Source organism: Danio rerio, chromosome 14 (genome assembly GCF_052040795.2).
Source record: "Danio rerio strain M-AB ecotype USA chromosome 14, GRCz13ab, whole genome shotgun sequence".
Taxonomy (NCBI): domain Eukaryota; kingdom Metazoa; phylum Chordata; class Actinopteri; order Cypriniformes; family Danionidae; genus Danio; species Danio rerio.
In genome coordinates this window covers 58,242,258-58,263,230 of record NC_141034.1, presented here as the reverse complement: position 1 = coordinate 58,263,230, position 20,973 = coordinate 58,242,258, and the positions used below count along the sequence as shown (strand labels likewise).

The 20,973-nt window shown below is 42.0% G+C and overlaps 1 protein-coding gene across 4 annotated transcripts in view; it reads right to left on the bottom strand.

Annotated features, from left to right (window-relative positions):
• Window positions 1-379: 379 nt before the first annotated feature.
• The window catches only part of tcerg1a (transcription elongation regulator 1a (CA150)), a 31,853-nt gene continuing 11,259 nt past the window's right edge, over window positions 380-20,973 (bottom strand). For all 4 annotated transcript variants that reach the window (XM_087280164.1, XM_087280165.1, XM_087280166.1 and 1 more), the window contains 11 exon segments: window positions 18,671-18,749; window positions 17,949-18,084; window positions 15,731-15,820; window positions 11,440-11,558; window positions 10,486-10,636; window positions 4,905-5,069; window positions 3,935-4,117; window positions 3,483-3,662; window positions 3,177-3,260; window positions 2,974-3,074; window positions 380-1,364 (listed from right to left, as the gene is read on the bottom strand). In XM_087280164.1, the coding sequence (XP_087136290.1) occupies window positions 1,163-1,364; window positions 2,974-3,074; window positions 3,177-3,260; window positions 3,483-3,662; window positions 3,935-4,117; window positions 4,905-5,069; window positions 10,486-10,636; window positions 11,440-11,558; window positions 15,731-15,820; window positions 17,949-18,084; window positions 18,671-18,749 (1,490 nt within the window). In that variant the 3' untranslated portion in view covers window positions 380-1,162.

Below are 20,973 nucleotides of genomic sequence, written 5' to 3'. Positions count from 1 at the left end.
TGACTGCAGAACGCAGTGTGTGGTGACGTCTCGTGCACACAGATCCAACAAGATAATGATAACGAACAGTAATAATAATAATAATAATAATGCGGAAACTCTGTGCTTTCTTCTATATATTGTATTGATTAATGTTGAATAATTTATTTAATTTCCCCTTTTCTGTTTATCATGAGAATATTCACAATAATGTGAGGGAATAAATATGCTAATAAAGGATTGTGTGTGTAAAATAATACATTTTAATACAATAACAAGCACTCCAGAGCTGTTGTGTGTGTGTGTGTGTGTGTGTGTGTGTGTGTGTATGTGTGTGTGTGTGTGTGTGTGTGTGTGTGTGTGTGTGTGTGTGTGTGTGTGCACTTTGCAGTCAGAGAAGTTACAAAAAATGGGTTTGCTTTTATTCAACATCAGCTGTACAGAAAGCAAGTCCAAAAAACCCGATCTCTTCTGATGAACAAACATCTGAACACTGAAACCGTGAGACGCGGTCGAGCAGCTCAGCCCAAACACAGTGTAAACCGACTACTGAATACATATCAGCCGTACATACTCATCTTCTAGAACAGCTCGTGTGTGTGTGTGTGTGTGTGTATGTTCACACAGCATCAGTTAAAATAACAAACACACACACACAGAGTCTCCACTAACCCTCCTATATCCCTGTGGCGGGAGTGACGTCTGTAGAGCTGGTGGAGAAGCAGAGTCCTGCAGGAGAATAAAAATCAGCCAAACACAAGACACACGCTCCGTATCGGCCTTCAGACGGGACGGAGGGATGGAGCGAGGGGGTGGGGGGGAGATAAAAACAACACTGGCTCCGGGAAATACATCAGACGCCCGTTCTCCAGTTGGTCCCAATGCTCAGCCTGTGTGTGAGCGCACTGCTCATGGGGACGGTCAGAGAGAGCTGAAGACGCTGCAGTTTAACTAAACACAGGCAGATACAGAACACACACACACCAGCACATGAAGAGAAGATCCAGATGAACCGCTCACTCTGACAACACACTCATCTGAGGAGACCTCTCACACTGACGCCTCTGCTGCGGTGTTTACTGTGTCTGCATGCGTCTCTGAAACTGCAGCATGTCAAACTCTCTCCACCACTGTACTGTAGGCCTGGAGTCACCAGCCAGCGTGTGTGTGTGTGTGTGTGTGATCATTTGGTGGATCTGCGCGCGGGCTCGAATGCGGTGGGTGGTGGGGGTGGTCCCCTGCGCTCCAGCTCCTCCACATACCCCATCAGCAGCTTGTGGCGCTCCTCCATCATGCAGTCCAGAACCAGATAGCGTTTGTCCTTCTGCAGGATCTTCTCGATGTCTGACAGGTGCTGCTCCGACTCCTGCATCAGCTTACGGGATCTGCACACACACAGTCACACACACACACACAGTCACACAGCATTACACACACACACACTCATGATCATGCAGACATTGGAAAGAAACTATAGATTGATTCGAGTCACTGTCAGATGTAAATGTCCTCTTCTTCTGTGTGTTTACATGTGGATATAGTAGAGCTTGGTATAAATGACCAGAACCATAATAATAATAATAATAATAATAATAGCAGAACCACAACCACTTCACTTCTGGTCACATGGAATGTCTTAAAGGCGGAGCTATCTGTCCTTTAGGGCAGAGCTATGAGCCTTTTAGATCAGCGCAATCAGTTATATAAGGATGGGTTATCAGTACTTTAGGGAGGGGCTATCAGTACTTTAGGGAGGGGCCATCAGTACTTTAGGGAGGGGCTATCAGTGCTTTAGGGAGGGGCTATCAGTGCTTTAGGGAGGGGCCATCAGTACTTTAGGGAGGGGCTATCAGTGCTTTAGGGAGGGGCTATCAGTGCTTTAGGGTGTGACTAACAGTACTTTAGGACGTGGCCATCATTGTTTTAGGGAGGGGCTATCAGTACTTTAGGGAGGGGCTATCAGTACTATTAGGGAGGGGCTATCAGTATTTTAGGGCATGGCTATCAGTACTTTAAGAAGGGGCTATCAGTACTTTAGGGAGGGGCTATCAGTACTTTAGGGAGGGGCTATCAGTACTTTAGGGAGGGGCTATCAGTACTATTAGGGAGGGGCTATCATTATTTTAGGGCGTGGCTATCAGTACTTTAAGAAGGGGCGATCAGTACTTTAGAGAGGGGCGATCAGTACTTTAGGGAGGTGCTATCAGTACTTTAGGGTGTGGCTATCAGTACTTTAGGATGTGGCTATCAGTACTTTAGGGAGAAGCTATCAGAACTTTAGGGAGGGGCTATCTGTACTTTAGGGAGGAGCTATCAGTGCTTTAGGGAGGAGCTATCAGTGCTTTAGGGAGGAGCTATCAGTATTTGAAGGTGAGCCTAGCAGCGCTTTAGGGTGTGGCTATCAGTGCTTTAGGGATGGGTTATCAGTATTTTAAGGTGAGGCTATCAGTACTTTAGGGAGTGGCTATCAGTCTTTGAAGGCGTGGCTATCAGTGCTTTAGGGAGTGGCTATCAGTTGAAATGAACTCACAATTCTGGAATAAGTCTGTTCTGACAGTGACCTGTAAAACACTTCCACTTCACACAACAGACACAGGCACAAACCTGTCACAGAAAGCTCCGCCCTACACAATATTCAGTTTCAGCAGGAAGTACATCAACGTACTGAAATAAAAGTTGCATCTGAAACTGCTACTCAGTAGGTACTGCATGTGAATTTAAACATACTACTCTGCCGTCAAAAAAGTGTGTTGTATACAGTATGAATGGGAATGAATGAATGGAATTGGGACATTCTACTCTGCTCGCATACTGATTTTAGCTTACTGTATAGTATGGAAGTATGCGATTTCAGACGCAGCCTCTGAAACATCTGCTTCACACAGACATTAAGAATGTGTTGACCACAGCACCGACTGTGTTTACATTTGATCCAGGATTTAGATTAGCAGAGTTCCATTATGGACAGAGAATAAGAGCAGAGCAGCGTCTCACTTGTATGTGATGAACTTGTTCTCCTTCAGCAGCGTCCTGAAGTCTGCTTTGGCTGTGATGTATTTGTCTTTAATGTAGTCGTCAAACTCTCTCTGTCTTTTCTGAGGAGAGAGCGAACACACACACACACACAGCATTAGCAGAGACAAACGCAGCAGCACCTACCGCTGGAGTGTGTTTCAGTAATAACAGAGAGGCTTTACTCGGTCACTGCTGGAGAACTTGATGCATCTGGGATCTTCTTTGATGAGTTTCTTCACCTCCTTCCAAGACGTGGTCAAGGTGATCTGAAGAAGACGAGTCAGATGAGCAGGGGGCTGGGTGTGTATGTGTTATATGTCTGTGTTTGTGTATACTCAGAGTGTATTTGTGTAGCACTTTCACAATGATGATGGTTTTAAAGCAGCTTTACTAAAGCTAAATCACTGCATCATGATCAGATTGAGAAAAGGTAAGCTTATTAGTTACCATAACTGTATTAGCTACTGTGTGTGTGTGTGTGTGTGTACCGATGTGGTATCATCCAGCAGCTGGCGGAACTGCTCCTTCTTCTTCTTGGCGAGGGCTTCGATGTGTTCGTTGAACAGTCGCTCCTTCTCCTCGCGCTCCAGCAGTGATGAAGACTCCCAGCGGTGGTCCTTCCTCAGGGAGCGCCGGGTGTCCGACCAGGCGGCATCAGACGACTTTACCTGCACGCGCATCAATAACTTACATTATGCTGAAAACCCCCAAACATTCATTGATATATTTGATTGACATTTAAATATGAAATGTGATGGTTTAGTTAACCTGTCAGTCATATAACAGTGGGCGGGGCTTGACCATTTAAAAGCGCCAAAGCTCTTTGAACCGTCAGTCTGAGCTCTGGCTATGCGAGACTAGCAGGTGTGATACAGCATAAGTGTTTACTGACTCCTTCTTCTCATGGTTGCGTATTGTGAGGTGTTGTGTCTGATCTTACCATGTCTGACAGCAGGGCTTTAAAATGCTGCACGGCCTCCTCCCGCTTGTGCTGTTCTCTCTCGCGGTCGATTTCTTTGGTTTGTTCGGAGCGAAACCTCTGCACCGTCCGCTCGCGCTCCCGCAGACTGGCCTCCACCCGCGCCTGCTTCTCCAGCTCCTTCTCCTTCTCTGCGCTCGGGTTCTGGAGAAGCACACACACATAATGCCTCACTCATTATCAAAAAGTCATAAGCGTTTCATTAAATGGAGGTAATAAATAATAAACTTCTGCAACTGTAATTAATGTGCTGATTAGAATGCATTGACCAACATTTACTAATGAACCCTCATTGAGCAGTGTTGATTAATCGCTGAAGATTCTATCACAGTATACAACACTGGTCGACAAACTTGTTCCTGGAGGGTCGGTGTCCTGGAGATTTCAGCTCCAACCTTAATCAAACACACCTGAACAGCTAATCAAGCTCTTACTTGGTATATCTGAAACATCCAGGCAGGTGTGCTGAGGCAAGTTGGAGCTAAATCCTGCACAGACACTGGCTCTCCAGGACCCAGATTGTTGACCCCTGGTATACAAGATTATCACGATATCTACGTAAGCTACAAAAAAAAAGATGACTTAAATAGGTGTAATGAACCAAAAATACCACCTTTTTAAGATCTCAATTGGATCCAGGTCAGGACTTTGACTAGGCCACTGCAAAGTCTTCATTTTGTTTTTCTTTAGCTGTTCAAGAGTGGACTGTCCTGCTGCAGAACCCAAGTTAGCTGTATTTTTGTGTGTAAGACATGTTCAAGTTACCCTTGTTTCCGTGAAATAATAGCACATATGAGGAGAATATCACTATAATCAGTCATAAGCCTACACACAGATCTCCAGATGTGCATGAGGATTAACCAAACTGACGTGAACGGCATTCAGCCAAAGCTCAGTATTTTCGAGATATTGTGAAGTCGGCGTTTCTGACCTTAGCAAGTCGCTCCACGTAGTTCTTGAAGAACTCTTCTCGCGCCGCAGATGTCTCCACAGCCTTGTATCGCGGGTCCGTCTCCAGCTTCTCCTTCACTTTACTCCAGCGCTGCTGAATGTCCACATGATAATCCGACAGCAGCTCGAAGAAGTCCAGCTTGACCTTAAAGAACACACGATATGAGCGCATCAGTCAGCACCGAGACTCAGAGACGGCAGACGCAGATGTACCCTATGATCATTATAACAGTCGCAGATCGACATGTTAAAGTAAGAATGAATTGCTGTTTTGGTTAGTACTGTTGGTGAAATCCTGGTACATTAGTTAATGTATTTACTAACATCAACAAACAATTACTATTATACTTGTTATGGTGTTCATTCATCTCTGTTAACATTGTTAACTCACGGTGCATTAACTAACATTGACAAGCTCAGTTTTGGATTTTAATAATGCTTTAATAAATGTTGAACTATGAATAATAAATGCTAGTTAGTTAAATACATTAATTAGTTAATGTTGGTTAATGCATTAGTTAACATGAATAAACTGTAATTGCATACAAAATAAAAGTTTGTTTTGGCATAATATATATGTGTGTGTGTTTGTGTGTTGGGTGTATAATTATATAACATATATACATTTTTATTAAACATTGTTTTGGTTTCTATGCATGTTCGTGTGTCGCATATACAAAATAAACACACATCGGCCACTTTATTAGGTACACCTGTCCAACTGGTGGTTAACACACATTTCTAATCAGCCAATCAAATGGCAGCAGCTATTTCGGCATGTTGACATGGTCAAGAGGATCTGCTGCAGGTCAGAGTGAGCATCAGAATGGGGAAGAAAGGGGATTTAAGAGACTTTGGACGTGGCATGGTTGTTGCTGCCAGACGGGCTGCTCTGAGTATTTCAGAAACTGCTGATCTACTGGGATTTTCACGCACAACCAGCTCTAGGATTTACAGAGAATGAGGAAATATCCAGTGAGCGGCAGTTCTGATGGCTACTTCCAGCAGGATAACGCAGCATGTCATAAAGCTCAATCATCTCAGACTGGTTTCTTGAACATGACGATGAGTTCACTGCACTCAAATGGCCTCCAAAGTCACCAGAGCTCAATCCAATAGAGCAGCTTTGGGATATGGTGGAACGGGAGATTGGCATCATGGATGTGCAGCCGACAAATCTGGATTAGGCAGTTCTGAAGACAAAAGGATGGTCCCAACCCTGTACTAGTAAGGTGTACCTAATAAAGTGGCCGGTGAGTGTATATTATGTTAAAACAATCTTCTGTTTTAAATGTAATTAATCTTTGCCCAACATTAATTGCTATCAACACAATTTGTATTTATATTACATATTTAAAAACAACCATCATTGAACAAAGTGCTTCACAAAGTTTATATATATATATATGAAATAAACACTGTATAGTATTGAAAGCTCAACTTGAAGTGAAGGAAAAAGCATACAGGTGTGTCTAGAGCATGTTATGAGATGATGTATATCATGATCTGAGATCTCGGTCATATCACCCTGCTATAATTTAGTCCATAAATCCTCCTGCCATGCATCAGAGGTCAGTGAACATTGAGTCAGTGCTCTAAACAGCACCAACTGAGTGTTGTTAATGTGTTTTGATAATGACGGAGAGACAGGCGTCCTGTGGTGAAGCCACCAGGTGAACCCGCACCCCCCGCACAGGTGACATTTCACTGCATTAATGTTTGATGGCTGACCTTCAGCTGCTAAAGGCAATCAGCTGATTAACCCCAGAGTCTGGACCGAGCGAATACAGCCACGACCACAGCATCGCCTGTCACAGCGCTCACACACCTTTACAGAGCCAGATGTGCTCTATATGCACAGCCAATCTTCCTCTACTGATTAACTACCGGTGAACGGTTAATGTGACTACTGTCAATTTCAATTTCTAACAGTATCGATGTTGAAAAGTAATTAAAATATAATCTGTTAAATAGACTTTAGCATCCATGTAGCTGTTCAAGTGTAAACTGAGATGAAAGACAGTGTGAACGCAAATGCCGTCTGTATCAGCAGATGAGAGCAGTAACTCCACTGAAAATACTGTGTATACCATATTATAAAGACCTGGTGCAGATCATCGCCATTTACAGCAGTGTTTCCAGTACTTTACACCAATCAGGCAGTGAAGATCCCTGCTCTTTAAAGAAATCAGACCTTAAACGCTGCGGTTTGGTGTTTGAGCTGGGTCACTGAAAAGTCTCTCTGCATACAGACTATTAAGCACTTTCCAGGTCCACATTCAGTCAGGGCTTGATGACTAATCGACAAGAGCCGGTATTAATAACCTATAACCAGCGTAATGTCCACATGTTGGTCATTTTATTTTTTTAAACTCTGGTAATACTTCCACCTCAACTTGTGTTAGCTGTTTGAGCAGAGGTGTGTGTAGTATAGCGTGTCCACGGCCAATCAAGACTGATAGAAACACAATAAATCTGCTTTAAATTATTTTAATAGGATCTAAATCCAAGTGATTTCGAGCCCCACTGCACCGTGATGTAGGAGTTTTCCCCGCCCACCGGATTGACTGACAGGAGCGTATTTACATGTCTCCATAGCAACGTGTACAATCATGTCCACAGAACAGGATTTGCTAAGAAACTGTGATTAACAGATCTGTTCAGCTCTCTGTGATCAGCTGCAGCTCCAGATTCAGGCCCGTTTACACTAGTGCCTTTCAGTTTTAAAACGGCGTTTTAGATCAAAAACAATCCGCGTCCACACTAGCGTTTCACCTAGCGGTTCTGAACATATCTCCATCCACACTACGCCACCAAAAACGTATATCATGTGACCATTCGCGCACTCTGACATTGTCTCGCTCGGCATTTGGTTATTGTTAGTCAGCAAACGCCGGTTGAACATTAAACGCGATGGCAAAGAAAGCAGGAGAGGTGTTGTTGTGGACAGAGGACGAGGTCGAGTTACTAAACGTAACAAATGAAGAACTGCACAATGCTGCCTAAAACAGACAATAGTGCAAACAACACTCCCATTTCTGTGTCCGTGTTGTTGTTTACAGTACTGTCTCCCGCTAGTGTTAAAGCCGTGTGTTATAGTCATGTGATAGGGGCTTGACGAATAAGGGAAGGATACGCAATGACACAAAACCCCAATCAGCTAGCGAATCTCAGCAGCGCCTCCGTGTTCAGATGTCTCCGTTTTCCCTCATCCACACTGAGACGGTGAAGCAGCGCTCCAGAATGAACACGGCCTCTCCAGCGTTTCCATAACACTCCGTTTTCGCCGCTTGAGAACTCCGGCGTAGTGTGGACAGATGGCCACAGTTTTCAAACTAAAACACACTAGTGTAAACGGGGCCTCAGTTTCACACATGTAGCACAGTTTAAAACAGCATGTGTGTAATAAATACAGTAAAATCAGGGCTTGACATTAACACCTGATTTCACCTGTGGCGGGTTGGACAGACACTCCCACTAGCCACTTTGGCTGCCTCGTCTCTAAAGATTAGAACTTTAGTTTTGGACAGTTTGTCAGTATGTGTGCAGATCTGCTCTAAGAATCGAGAAGCAGCTCGATTGATAACTGTTTGCGTGAGCAAAGGAAAGCAGGTGAATACCGAATGAGAGGATAATCAGGTGCACGGTGAGACACAGGCAATTCCTGCTCAGAGATGCTGTGAGCGAGGAACAGCTAATGTGAAGCGTGTGAGTGCTCACAATCTCCTGTTTCCTTGCTCAAAACAACCGTGCTCTGAAATGCAACTGGCTCCTGTTTGAACTAGACTGGATAAGAATGTAGCTCGTGCCCCACTGTCCTGCTCCTTTCAGATCTCCAGATTCTCTGTAGGCAGCAGCTCTTGCTGCTTTCACTTTAACCATTCTTTGAACAGATTAATGCTGGCCTCATGTTAACCGTGTGCACGTGATCATGCCTTCATTATCGCACACAGAATGTTTCTCTCATGCATCCTTTTGCTTGCAGTTATTTGTGTTAATGTGGTCTAATTATCCCCCTTTACCATAGCATTGCTTTAATATTGAATATAGAAATATTGAAATTACTCTCCATTTATCTTTAGTTATCTGATGATCTGGACAAAATACTGTGTGTAGCTTTAGATAAACGACATGTCAGTTGTTTTATAAGAACATTTCTGCTGAATAAGAGTGTGTATGCAGCTTTCTTTAGCTTGTTTTGATGCATTATTTAAAATTTGTGGCAAGAAAATAATTAGTTTGGTGTGGCCAGAGAAAAAAGGTAAATGCTCAATGTTGAGCCCTGAAAAGTCATGTGAAATAAAACAAAAGTTAAGAAGACATGTGGAAATAACACATCATTTAAATCAAGTGATTTTAGCATGCCAAAGTCACATTTACGCATATAAAATATATTTTCCCAACACTGGAAATCTACTAGCCACAGTGTCTGCTAATCAAAAATGTTAATGTCAAGTAAAATCACAGTAATTCATAACCGCTGGAGTCACCACAGACGCACAACTATACACGAGGATGCTTACGAGGTTTGATGATGATCTGTGATTATGATGAATACAGCATCATGAGGAGCCATCTGCAATGTTTACATTTAGCATTTATTTAGCAATATATTTTACTTTAATGTTGAACCTGTAATCATTACATTTAAAAAAACGCTTTTTATTTTTACCAATGCTACTGTAATAATAGCTTTTCCCAATTATTTAACATCATAAAGAATATAAAAACACCTTTAATAGTGGAGTAGCAGCACGGTGGCTCTGTGGTTAGCACTGTGGCCTCACAGCAAGAAGGTCTCAAAGGCGTCTGCTAAATGACTACGTTTACATTGTGCATTAATGCAAAAAATACTTTAAATAATATTTTAATGTTTTATTGCCTTCTGGCTGTAATATTGTTGTATTGTACATTAGTGGTGATAAATATTTGACATTAAAATAATCCACAATAGGGCCACACAGTGACTTTGTGGTTTGAGTCTCGGCTGGGTCAGTGTGTGTTTCTGTGTGGAGTTTGCATGTTCTCCCCGTGTTGGTGTGGGTTTCCTCCGGGTGCTCCGGTTTCCCCCACAGTCCAAACACCTGCGCTATAGGGGAACTGATCAACTACACATTTCCCAGTACTGGGTTGCAGCTGGAAAGGCTTCCGCTGTGTAAAACATATGCTGGAATAGTTGGTGATTCATTCCACTGTGGCGACCCCTGATGAATAAGAGACTAAGCTGAAGGAGAATGACTGAATGATTGAGTTTATTTACAGTACAGATGAACTATGAGAGGAAAAACTAATACAAAAATAAATCCTTACACTGAAAATTAAATAATCGTTCAATAACGAATCGAGGGTTTGATTTCAGGTCATGTCGTCCAGCTCTACGTGAAGCCTTTCAGAAGACAAACGGAGCGTATAATGAAGGTTTTCTGTGCGTTCCCGCTGAGCGCTTCTCTCTATTGTATTAAATGTCAGATAAATGACAAGCGGCATTCCTGAAAGTTTAATAAGACTGGCATCTGCAGCGTGTGTGTGTGTGTGTGTGTGTGTAAACAGCGTTCGCTCACCTTCTCGCCGCGGTTCTTAGAGTTCTCCTTCTCCTTCTTCCTGAATGCCGTCATGAACTCAATAAAGATGGCTTCTCTGTCCTTCATCTTCTCCACCGCCTTGAAGCGGGAATCTCTGGCGTGTTTGGCAGCAAACTCACTGAACGTCGTTCTGTAAGGAAACACACACACATGCTTAGATTACGGTTTTAGATTACAACTATAAAGGCATCACTTTTGCATCTAAATAAATGACTTACACACGCATATTTAATGAAATCTGCATTTTTATACGATGTTTGATGTGATGTCAGATACTAGAGAGCATTTGATTGGTCAGAAGAAGTGATAAAGTATGAGAAGATGCCAACAAACACCACTGATTCATTTATGCAGGAGACAAACTGCAAACTGGAGGTGTACATCAGCATTTATATCTGCTACATGGGAATTTTTGTCAGTTTTGGAGGCACTAGATTAGAGATATCCTGATACTAACATCTTTACAACTTTATTTTTATTTCACAGGGACTAAACTTATTTTGAAAAAATAAATAAATCAAAGCTTGTGATCACTTAATAATGTTAATTTTCACAATGTAAACGGTGTAACAGGTCATACACAGACAGAAATATGCAGACTCTAGTGATGTGATGATTGAGACCTGCTCTAAAGATCTCAGAACAATAAGTAAGAGCAGCTCAACTTGATCAAGTAGGTTTTTGTGTAAATACATAACAGGGGAAATATTAATGATGGAAAATGACAGTGCAAGATCGATTCACAATCTCACACACAATAACCGTTCACCTTACAACTGACAATTAGAGAAATAAACAGTGTAAACGCTGATTTCATGCAGACTTCAAAGAGGAACACTAAACCTGGCCTGTAATGATGATCATATCCTATGTTTAGATCAGAAGCATCACAGACACTCATTCAGCAGCATTAAGTGAGCTCTCAGTGTTCACCTGACACCCAGTTTCGATTCCTCCATCATTTTCCTGAAGTCATCCTTAACCTGCATGATTTTGTTCTTCTTCTCTCTCCTCTCCTCCTCAGCACGCGTCTTCACATATTGATCAAACACCTGCCGGTATTGGAAAATAATAATGACACTGACATCTTATTTTCCTGCATAACAATATTGAGCTGCATTATTTAGACCTTTAGCAAATTAACTCAACAGATCTGTGTTAAAGTGCATCTGATTTAACTATGATCAATCAAATCGCAAGAACTAAAACATACAGTGGAGCAAAGATGCAGATGAAATGAACAGTGTTTAATGATTTTCTGGCAGTCTAGCAGTATTCAGGCAAATCAATAATCTAATAACACTGGATATCCTCCATCATGAGTGTGAACACCAACACAATTCAACTTTCTTAAAGGTGCATTATAACCAGGGCTTGACATTAACTGTCAGACACTGTGGTTAGTAGTTTTCCAGTGTTACTAGCCACTTGGCGTTTTCACTAGCCACAGTTTTGTTGTTGGGAAAATATATTTTATATGCATACATTTGACTTCTGCATGCTAAAATTACTTGATTTAAAATGTGTTATGGGGCAACGCAGTGGCGCAGTAGGTAGTGCTGTCGCCTCACAGCAAGAAGAAGAAGGTTGCTGATTTGAGTCTCAGCTGGGTCAGTTGGCATTTCTGTGTGGAGTTCGCATGTTCTCCCCGTGTTGGTGTGGGTTTCCTCCGGGTGCTCCGGTTTCCCCCACAGTCCAAACACATGCGCTATAGGGGAACTGGGTAGGTTAAATTGTCTGTAGTGTATGAGTGTGTGAATGAGTGTGTGTGTGTTTCCCAGTGATGGGTTGGAGCAGGAAGGGCATAAGCTGCATAAAACAAATGCTGGATAAGTTGTTGGTTCATTCCGCTGTGGTGACCCCTAATTAATAAAGGGACTAAGCTGAAAAGAAAATGAATGAATGAAAATTTGTCGTGTCCACATGCCTCCTCGCTTCACTTTTCGTGTGTTGTGTATGACTTTGCTTAATGTGCATAAGGAAATGGGTTGTGCTTTCACAGTGTCGCATTGCTATTTGTTTTATTTCACATGACTTTTCAGGGCTCAACATATTATTTACCCTTTTTTCTCTGGCCACATCAAACTAATTTTGCCACACATTTTAAATAATGCATCAAAACAAGCTAAAGAAAGCTGCATAAACACTCTTATTCAGCAAAAAACAATTGACATTTTAAAAAATCATTGTCATGTATTTAAATATAAGCACAGAAGTCTGCCCAGGCTAAATGTCCCAGATCAGCAGTTAACTACACATGAATGGAGAGTTAATCTCCTATTAAAGCAATGCAAAGGGGGATAATTCGACCATGCTAACGAAAATAACTGCAAGCAAAAGAAAGCTGGTGAGAAACATTCTGCGTGCGATAATGAAAGAATGATCACGTGCACATGGTTAACATTAGGCCCAGTAAAAATCTGTTCAAAGAATGGTTAAAGTGAAAGCGGCTGATGCTTACAGATAATCTCGAGCTCTGGTAAGAAGAGTGCACGAACATCGCATTTTTTCCAGTCCATTCCATTCAACCAGTTGCGTTTCAGGCACGATTCAGAAACGAGAGTGCACAAGCTTTTAAAACACTCGACACATCACATCAGTTGTGTGTATGACACTAAAGCCCTCGTCACTGCAGAAGAAAGCCTGCGTCTCAACATGCACCTGATTCTCTCATTTGTTATTCACCTGCTTTCTTTTGCTCGCACGAACATTATTTTTCCTGTATAGGGTTATTTTTGTCAGGCATGCTGCTGGATTCTAAAATCGCATCTGCACATGTTGACCAACAGTCTGTAGTTAACATTCTAATCTTTAGTGAGGAGCCAGCACTAGCAACTTAACAATTATTTTCAACCAGCCAAAGTGGCTAGTGAGAGTGTCTGTCCAACCTGTCACAGGTGAAATCTACCCGCATTTGGCGGCTGTTAATGCCCTGGTTATAACATTACGATGACATTCAATTAAACTGATCACTTCTGCTTTGAATCTGGCTTGAAAACAACAAAAACTTTGCAACAACTCCTTAAATCAAAAATTAAATAATCAAAATGTGCAATAACACTGCTAGTCTTCATCATGCATGTACACATGTACAATTAATCTATCTTAAAGTTCCAAACATTAGTTTATTGTGCCTGAATGTGTTAAACTGGCTGGAAATGCTCATAAAAACATGCAAATGATCCACTAAACGATTTTTTACCTATATTAGTAGAGCTTCACTGTCTACTGTCATTGACTTGTAAAAACTAAAAAAATCTCCTCAAATCAAAAATGTAATAATCAAATGTAAAATGGCACTCTACAGTCTTTATCATATATGCACACAGGCAGGCCTCGACATTAACTATTTTGATCAGCAGACACTGTGGCTAGTAGATTTCCAATGTTACTAGCCACTTTTCACCAGCCACAATTTTGTTGTTGGCTTTGACGTGCTAAAATTACTTGATTTAGACTTTGTGTTAGTCCACATACCTCAATAATTTCCCTTGTGTATGAACTTGCTTAATGTGCATGAGCAGATGGGGTGTGGTTTCATGGTGGCGCATTGCAACTCATTTTTATTTCACACGACTTTTCAGGGCAAAAAAAAAAAAAAAGCCAGTGGAAATCATAGCGTATGTGGTAATGGAAGGATGATCAGGTGCACACGGGTAACGCTAGGCCCATAATCTGTTCTGTTCAAAGTACAAACAAAACCTGCTGCTGCTTACAAAGACGGATTTTAAAAACACTCGGAGCTTTCGGAAGCAGCAAGATTGTGGGTGCACGATAGAGATCTGCGCGGGACTAAATTTTGAATCCTGCTCCCGCCCGCACCCGCCAGGTTTTAACCCGAACCCAACCGCTCCTGCTTATATTAAGCATTTGTTGTCCCACTGCCCGACCCGCCCCGTTTTTGACCCGCCGCGCCCGATCCCGCTGGAAAGAGCGGGGGGAAAACAAAACCGAAAACCACCCTGAGTACACACAGACGAAGCTCTCTCTCTCATTCGCGCGCACTAACACGCACACATAAGCACCAAGCACACACACAGGCAAAGCTCTCTCTCTCTCATTCAGGCGCGCATACACAAATACACACAGCAACAAACAAGCTAAACACAGCATCGTGCTATTTCATTTACACACATACATACGATATTGCTAGACAGCCCGCTCCTGTCCCAAATTAAACATGTTACCGACCGCTGCCGCGCTTTATTCGGAAATTTATTGCGAATATAGCCGCGGGAATGCAGACCTCTTGTGCACGCGCATCACTTTTTATCCAGTCTTTTTTTAAAGAGAACCGATCGCAGCAGTTGCGTTTCCAACCCGCCAAATGCAGGTAGTTGTCACCAGTGCCGGGCTAGACAGCTGCTCTCACTAGCCTCTTTGGCTGGTTAAATTGTTTTGAATTGCTAGTGCTGGCTGGTCACTAAAGATTACAATGATAGCTTGTAAATATGTGTGTAAATGTGATCTTAGACTCGAGAAGTCAATATTGAATGAGTGAATCACGCACACGGTGAGACGCAGACTGACGCGCGCACAGCTGATGTGATGTATGCGAGTGTTTTAAAGGCCTGCGCGCTGTCGATTTCTTGCGCTAAGCAACCATGCCGGAAATGCAACTGCTTCTCTTTGAAAGACTGAAGAAATGCGATGCTCGTGCACCCACAGTCCTGCTCCTGACAAGAGCTCGAGATTCTTTGTAAGCTTCTTTTGCTTTGGCTTTAATAGATTATCAATAGGTCTCGTGTGCGCCCGATCATCAGTGTTCACACGGAGTGTTTCTCACCTGCTTCCTTTCGCTTGCTGTTATTTGTGTTAATGCTCTAATTATCAAATGTATGCATATAAAATATATTTTCCCAACAACAAAACTGTGGCTAGTAACACTGGAAAACTACTAGCCACAGTGTCTGATGATCAAAACAGTTAAAACAGCCCTGCATACACAAGTACAATTCATCTAAACTAAACTGGCCTGAAATCAGAGCTGCACGATACTGGAATAACATGCGATGCTGAGTTACATCTTGATTTGTGACTTGAGAGAAATGTTGCCCATTTTTATTAGCAGTGTTGTTAAATCATTTATTAATGTAATGATATTAAAATAAGCAGGTTGATTGTATTTGCCTATAGACATGCCTAATTGCAATATGGATATATTGCGCAGCCCTAATGCATAATTCACTAATAAACCCACTCAGTTTCAAACCAAAAGCTCTACCTGTTTCCTCTCTTTAGGGTTGAGGAGCAGATAACGCGGATCAAACACAATCTTATGGCGCTCCTTCTCCCAGGTAGAGAAGGCAGAGACCTGATAAAACAGAGAGAGAGAGAGAGAGAGAGAGATAGAGATTTGAACCATTAATTAGGGTCATTATAATGACAGGAGAGTGTGCCTGTGTGTGTGTGTGTGTGTGTGTGTGTGTGTGTGTGTGTGTGTGTGTGTGACTGTGTGTGACTGTGTGTGTGTGTGTGTGTTCAGCGGGTGTTTCTGCTCCTGCGGTGCTGGAGTCACAGTGTGTGTGAGCCGCCGCTTTTCATCCTCAGCCCTGATAAATAACACACAGGAGTCCTGCTTCAACACACACCGCTAATTGGCATAACGAGAGCGTTTAATTAGCGAGGCCTGTATGCACGGCTGAATACAGGAGGAAGGTCCTGCATTGAAGATCAGACTGAAATCTGACTTTCATCTCTTCACAGGCCGGCGAGGCAAAGGGCAGAGCTGCGGATACAGGCCGGGGTTTATATCTGTTTTCATTCAGCTGTAGAGTCTGAGGCTGCGTTGAACTGCAGATCCTAATCATTATAATAATAATTAATAATAATAATAACACATTTATGAACTTAAGGTCACTATACAACAACTATATACAATTTAAAACAACAAACCAACAGCATAAACATGGAGAAAATAATTAAATACTGTCACAAAATCTGAATCTCTCTATTTTATACAGCTGGTTTATTCTTTGAAAATTTAAGTGTGTGTTTTCTGATCATTAGTGTGTGTTTTCTGAACATTAGTGTGTGTTAGTGTGTGTTTTCTGATCAGTAGTGTGTGTTAGTGTGTGTTTTCTGATCATTAGTGTGTGTTAGTGTGTGTTTTCTGATCAGTAGTGTGTGTTAGTGTGTGTTTTCTGATCATTAGTGTGTGTTAGTGTGTGTTTTCTGAACATTAGTGTGTGTTAGTGTGTGTTTTCTGATCAGTAGTGTGTGTTAGTGTGTGTTAGAGTGTGTTTTCTGATCAGTAGTGTGTGTTTTCTGATCAGTAGTGTGTGTTAGTGTGTGTTTTCTGATCAGTAGTGTGTGTTTTCTGATCAGTAGTGTGTTTTATAGTGTGTTTTCTGATCAGTAGTGTGTGTTTTCTCATCTGTTGTGTGTTTTCTGATCAGTAGTGTGTGTTCAAAACAACAAAGATCTAACAGCACAGTATTTCACACCATATGAAATAAATCTCTAATGCAGCATTTAATTATTTCCCAAATGTAAAAACAGTTCCGTCTTTCAACCAAGAGTGTTTGGCATGAGGATTTGCAGATTAGTTTAAGGATCTCCGTCAGATGTGTGACATATATACACGTTGATTTATATCTCATAGCAGAAACGGGGAGGAGGAGATGCGGGAACACACTGATCAGCGCTGCTCTGATCACCTGGAAATGTCAGCCGAGTATTTTAATGAGCACTCAAAGCTTAAAACCAATGATGGGTTTAACCTTTCAGACCACAAAATAAATATATAAATCTCACAGCATGAACCGCACCCGGACACATCTCTCTGGCATTTGGTTAAGAAGCACTATCAGTGTTGATTCTGTAGGTATATCAGTATAAAGTAGATGTAAAACAGGCAGTTCACCCAAAATATGAACATTTCCTCCTCATTTACTCGCATTCAAGTGTATCTCAACTTATTTCTGTTGAACACAAAGCAGGATATTCTGAAGAACGCTGGAAAATGCAGACACTGACTTCCATAGTGAGAACAAAAATACTTTATAATATCGTCCTTTGTGTTCAACAGGAACTCAGGGTTTAACGCAAATGATGACAGAACTTCCCCTTTTGGCTGAACTGTGCTCTAATTTATACCATTAATCATTTATGTATTTAAATAATATAAAAACTGATGATAACACCAGCACCACATGCATTTAACTGAACAATTACTCCATCTCAAAATGGTTTAAATACTACACTGCGATTCCCAAACGTCAGGTTAGTCTGGTAGTGGAGCGATTCTGTTTAAAGCAGATTGTGTGTTGTTTTGCCTCATGCTGGATCTGTTTTTGACAGATTTGGCTCCATAAGTGTGTTCTTAATAAAAATAAAGAAGTGTGAGCAGTAGTGTGTGTGTGTGTGTGTGTGTGTGTGTGTGTGTGTGTGTGTGTGTGTGTGTGTGTGTGTGTGTGTGTGTGTATGTGTGTGTGTCTTACTGCTCGCTCCAGCAGCATCTCCTTAAACTGACTGATTCGGGCTTCTTGAGGAACCACAGCTCTCTCTCGTGCCGCCTTCAGCTCTGCCTCCATCGCTGCCTCCTTCTCTGGGTCCAGCTCCATCTTCTCCTCCACCCTAACACACACACACACACACACAGGTGAGTGCAAACAGGTATAGTCACATCACTGTCAGTAAGCATCAAAACATCTCTGGCTTTCCATAATCACAATAGTGCTGTTTCCATCAAACTGTGTACGTGCATTTCAGATCATCACATAAGGAATATGCTTGATGCAAATCTTGAAAATGTGCACATCTGAGTGGCATGAACTTCATATCTGATTAGAATAAAGTACAACATGAACAGATTTAGTGGATAAACTCATTCATCAGTATGTGTGACTATATTAATTACTCCATTCATTCTCCTTCAGATTAGTCCCTTTATTCATCAGGGGTCGCCACAGTGGAATGAACCGCCAACTATTTCAGCATATGTTTTACACAGCAGATGCACTTCCAGCTGCAACCCAATACTGGGAAACACCCATACACACTCATTCATACACACTCATACACTACAGCCAGTGTAGTTGATCAGTTCCCCTATAGCGCATGTGTTTGGACTGTGGGGGAAACCGGAGCACCCGGAGGAAACCCACGCCAACACTGTGCATGTTTATATCAGATAGAGAACACAATCTAGAGCGACTCTCACTTCCGCCTCTTGGCTTTGCTGGGCTCCTCATCTGCTGCGTCTTCAGAAACAGGAAACTCCTGCTCGTCTTTAACCAGCGCTGGACAGAACACACACAACACCAGCACAATGGTTAGACAGTGATAAACACACACAGATCTGGATTAATATCTCGATGGTCTCTCTCTATATCTGTAGTAGAGGATGACATATATATATATATATACATACACACACACAGTTGAAAGCAGAAGTTAACATACATTCTACAAAAAAGCAGCATAACCATTTTTTTTTTAAATGTCTGATGGTAAATCATCCTGAATGTTTCTATTTTAGGTCTGTTAGGATTTCCTAAATGATTTACATTTGCTAAATGCCAGAATAATGAGAGAATTTGATATTAATTTCTAGACAGTCAGAAGTTTACACACATTTCCTTGGTATTTGTTTTAGCTTTGCTTGTAAACTGTATTACTTTGGTCAGATGTTTTGGGTCTCCTTCCACAAGCTTCTCACAATAGTTTGCAGGAGTTTTGGCCCATTCCTCCTGCAGAATTGCTGTAACTGAGTCAGATTTGTAGGCTGTCTTGCTCACACAAGCTTTTTCAACTCCGCCCACACATTCTCTATAGGATTGAGATCAGGGCTTTGTGATGGCCACTCCAAAACATTCACTCTGCTGTCCTTAAAGCACATTTGACCTAGTTTGGTAGTGTGCTTAGGGTCATGGACTGTCTGGAAGAGCCATTTGTGGGCATGTTGTAATGTCCTGGCTGATGTGTTGAGATGTTGCTTCAGTATTTCTCCATAATGTTCTGTCTTCATGATGCCATCTATGCTGTGAAGTGGACCAGTCCCTCCTGCAGCAAAACAGCCCTACAACATGATGCTGCCGCCCCCATACTGCACAGTTGGGATGGTGTTCTAGGCTTGTGCGCTTCCCCCTTTGTCCTCCAGATGTAACACTGCTCATTATGGCCAAACAGTTCAATCTTATCTCCATCAGAGCACAGGACATGTCTCCACACATCAGTCTTTCCCAGTGTCATTCAGCTAATGGTGATCTGGCTTTGCTGTTGATTCTGGCTTGTTGATTTTCCCATGTTGTCACACAGGGAAGCAGTGTGTTTGAGCTTTTCCTTCAACACTATTCTACAGTTGTGCCTCACATTAACTCAAATGTTGTCAATCAGCCAATCAGAAACCTCCAAAACCCTGACATCATCATCTGAGCTTTTCCAGAGGCAGAATAATCTTGTGTGTAAACTTGACTTTCAACAAGAGTTATAACAATTCCTCTAAATACATCTCTCTCATTATTCTGCTATAAAGCACAACAGAAACACACCTGATAATCCTGACCTACCTAAATCCTAACATCTGACTTTGTTTAAATGGTAAAGTGCCTTTCTATACAGTCTATGGAAACTTCTGCTTTCAACTATATATATATATATATATACACACACACACACACACACACACAGTACATGCATACAATATTTCTTGTAGTTTCAATTTAATTCATACCTTGGATGAAAACACTGAACCTATGACGGTTGCGAGCAGTTTTGTCAGTCAGACGAGACTTAACAAGTGTGTGTGTGCTCGTCCCTGAATCACTGCTGTACTTGACTAAGATTAAGCATGTTTTAGTAGCAGCACACGGCGTGCTATCACCGTCACAGTTTACTCTCATTAACTTCTTTGATATTTTTGATTTTCCGGATAGTTCTGTAAATGTAATGGACATGTCATCACCTCTGACTTTGTGCTGTAAATCATTTTTCCCCACATCAGTTTCTCCGCGGCTGTCTGCTCCCTCCAGCACTGATGGCTTCTGGGTCGTGTAGTTTGTGTTTAATTGCATTACACTGTAACCGTATCAAAAGAAAACTACAAAATGGCGGTGCATTTTTCTGTCATCTTCCCTTTCAGTTTGTTCTCGCTCCCGTCTGCCCACGATAACTACTTTATCCTGTACCGTCCCAATCCCGTCATTAAAAGCAAAGATGACTCCCATCCTGCGGGAACGCCACAGGAACCCAGTGACCCATGAGATTCCAGAAATTCTGTCATCCTCTAATCTGCAGTGATGTTTGTAGTGTACAGACTGTATATTCTCTCGTCTCCCCCTGAACTCAACACACACAGCACAACACACTCCGCACTTCACATTAAAAACACTTCATACTGTGTGCTTTACAGCATGTTTACCTGTGGAGATCTCAATAAAGTCCCCATGAGTCCTTGTGCTTTCAGGTTAAAGTCAGGTTTAAATGATGTGAGCAGGCCTGTTTGTGTGCGTGTGTGTGTGTGTG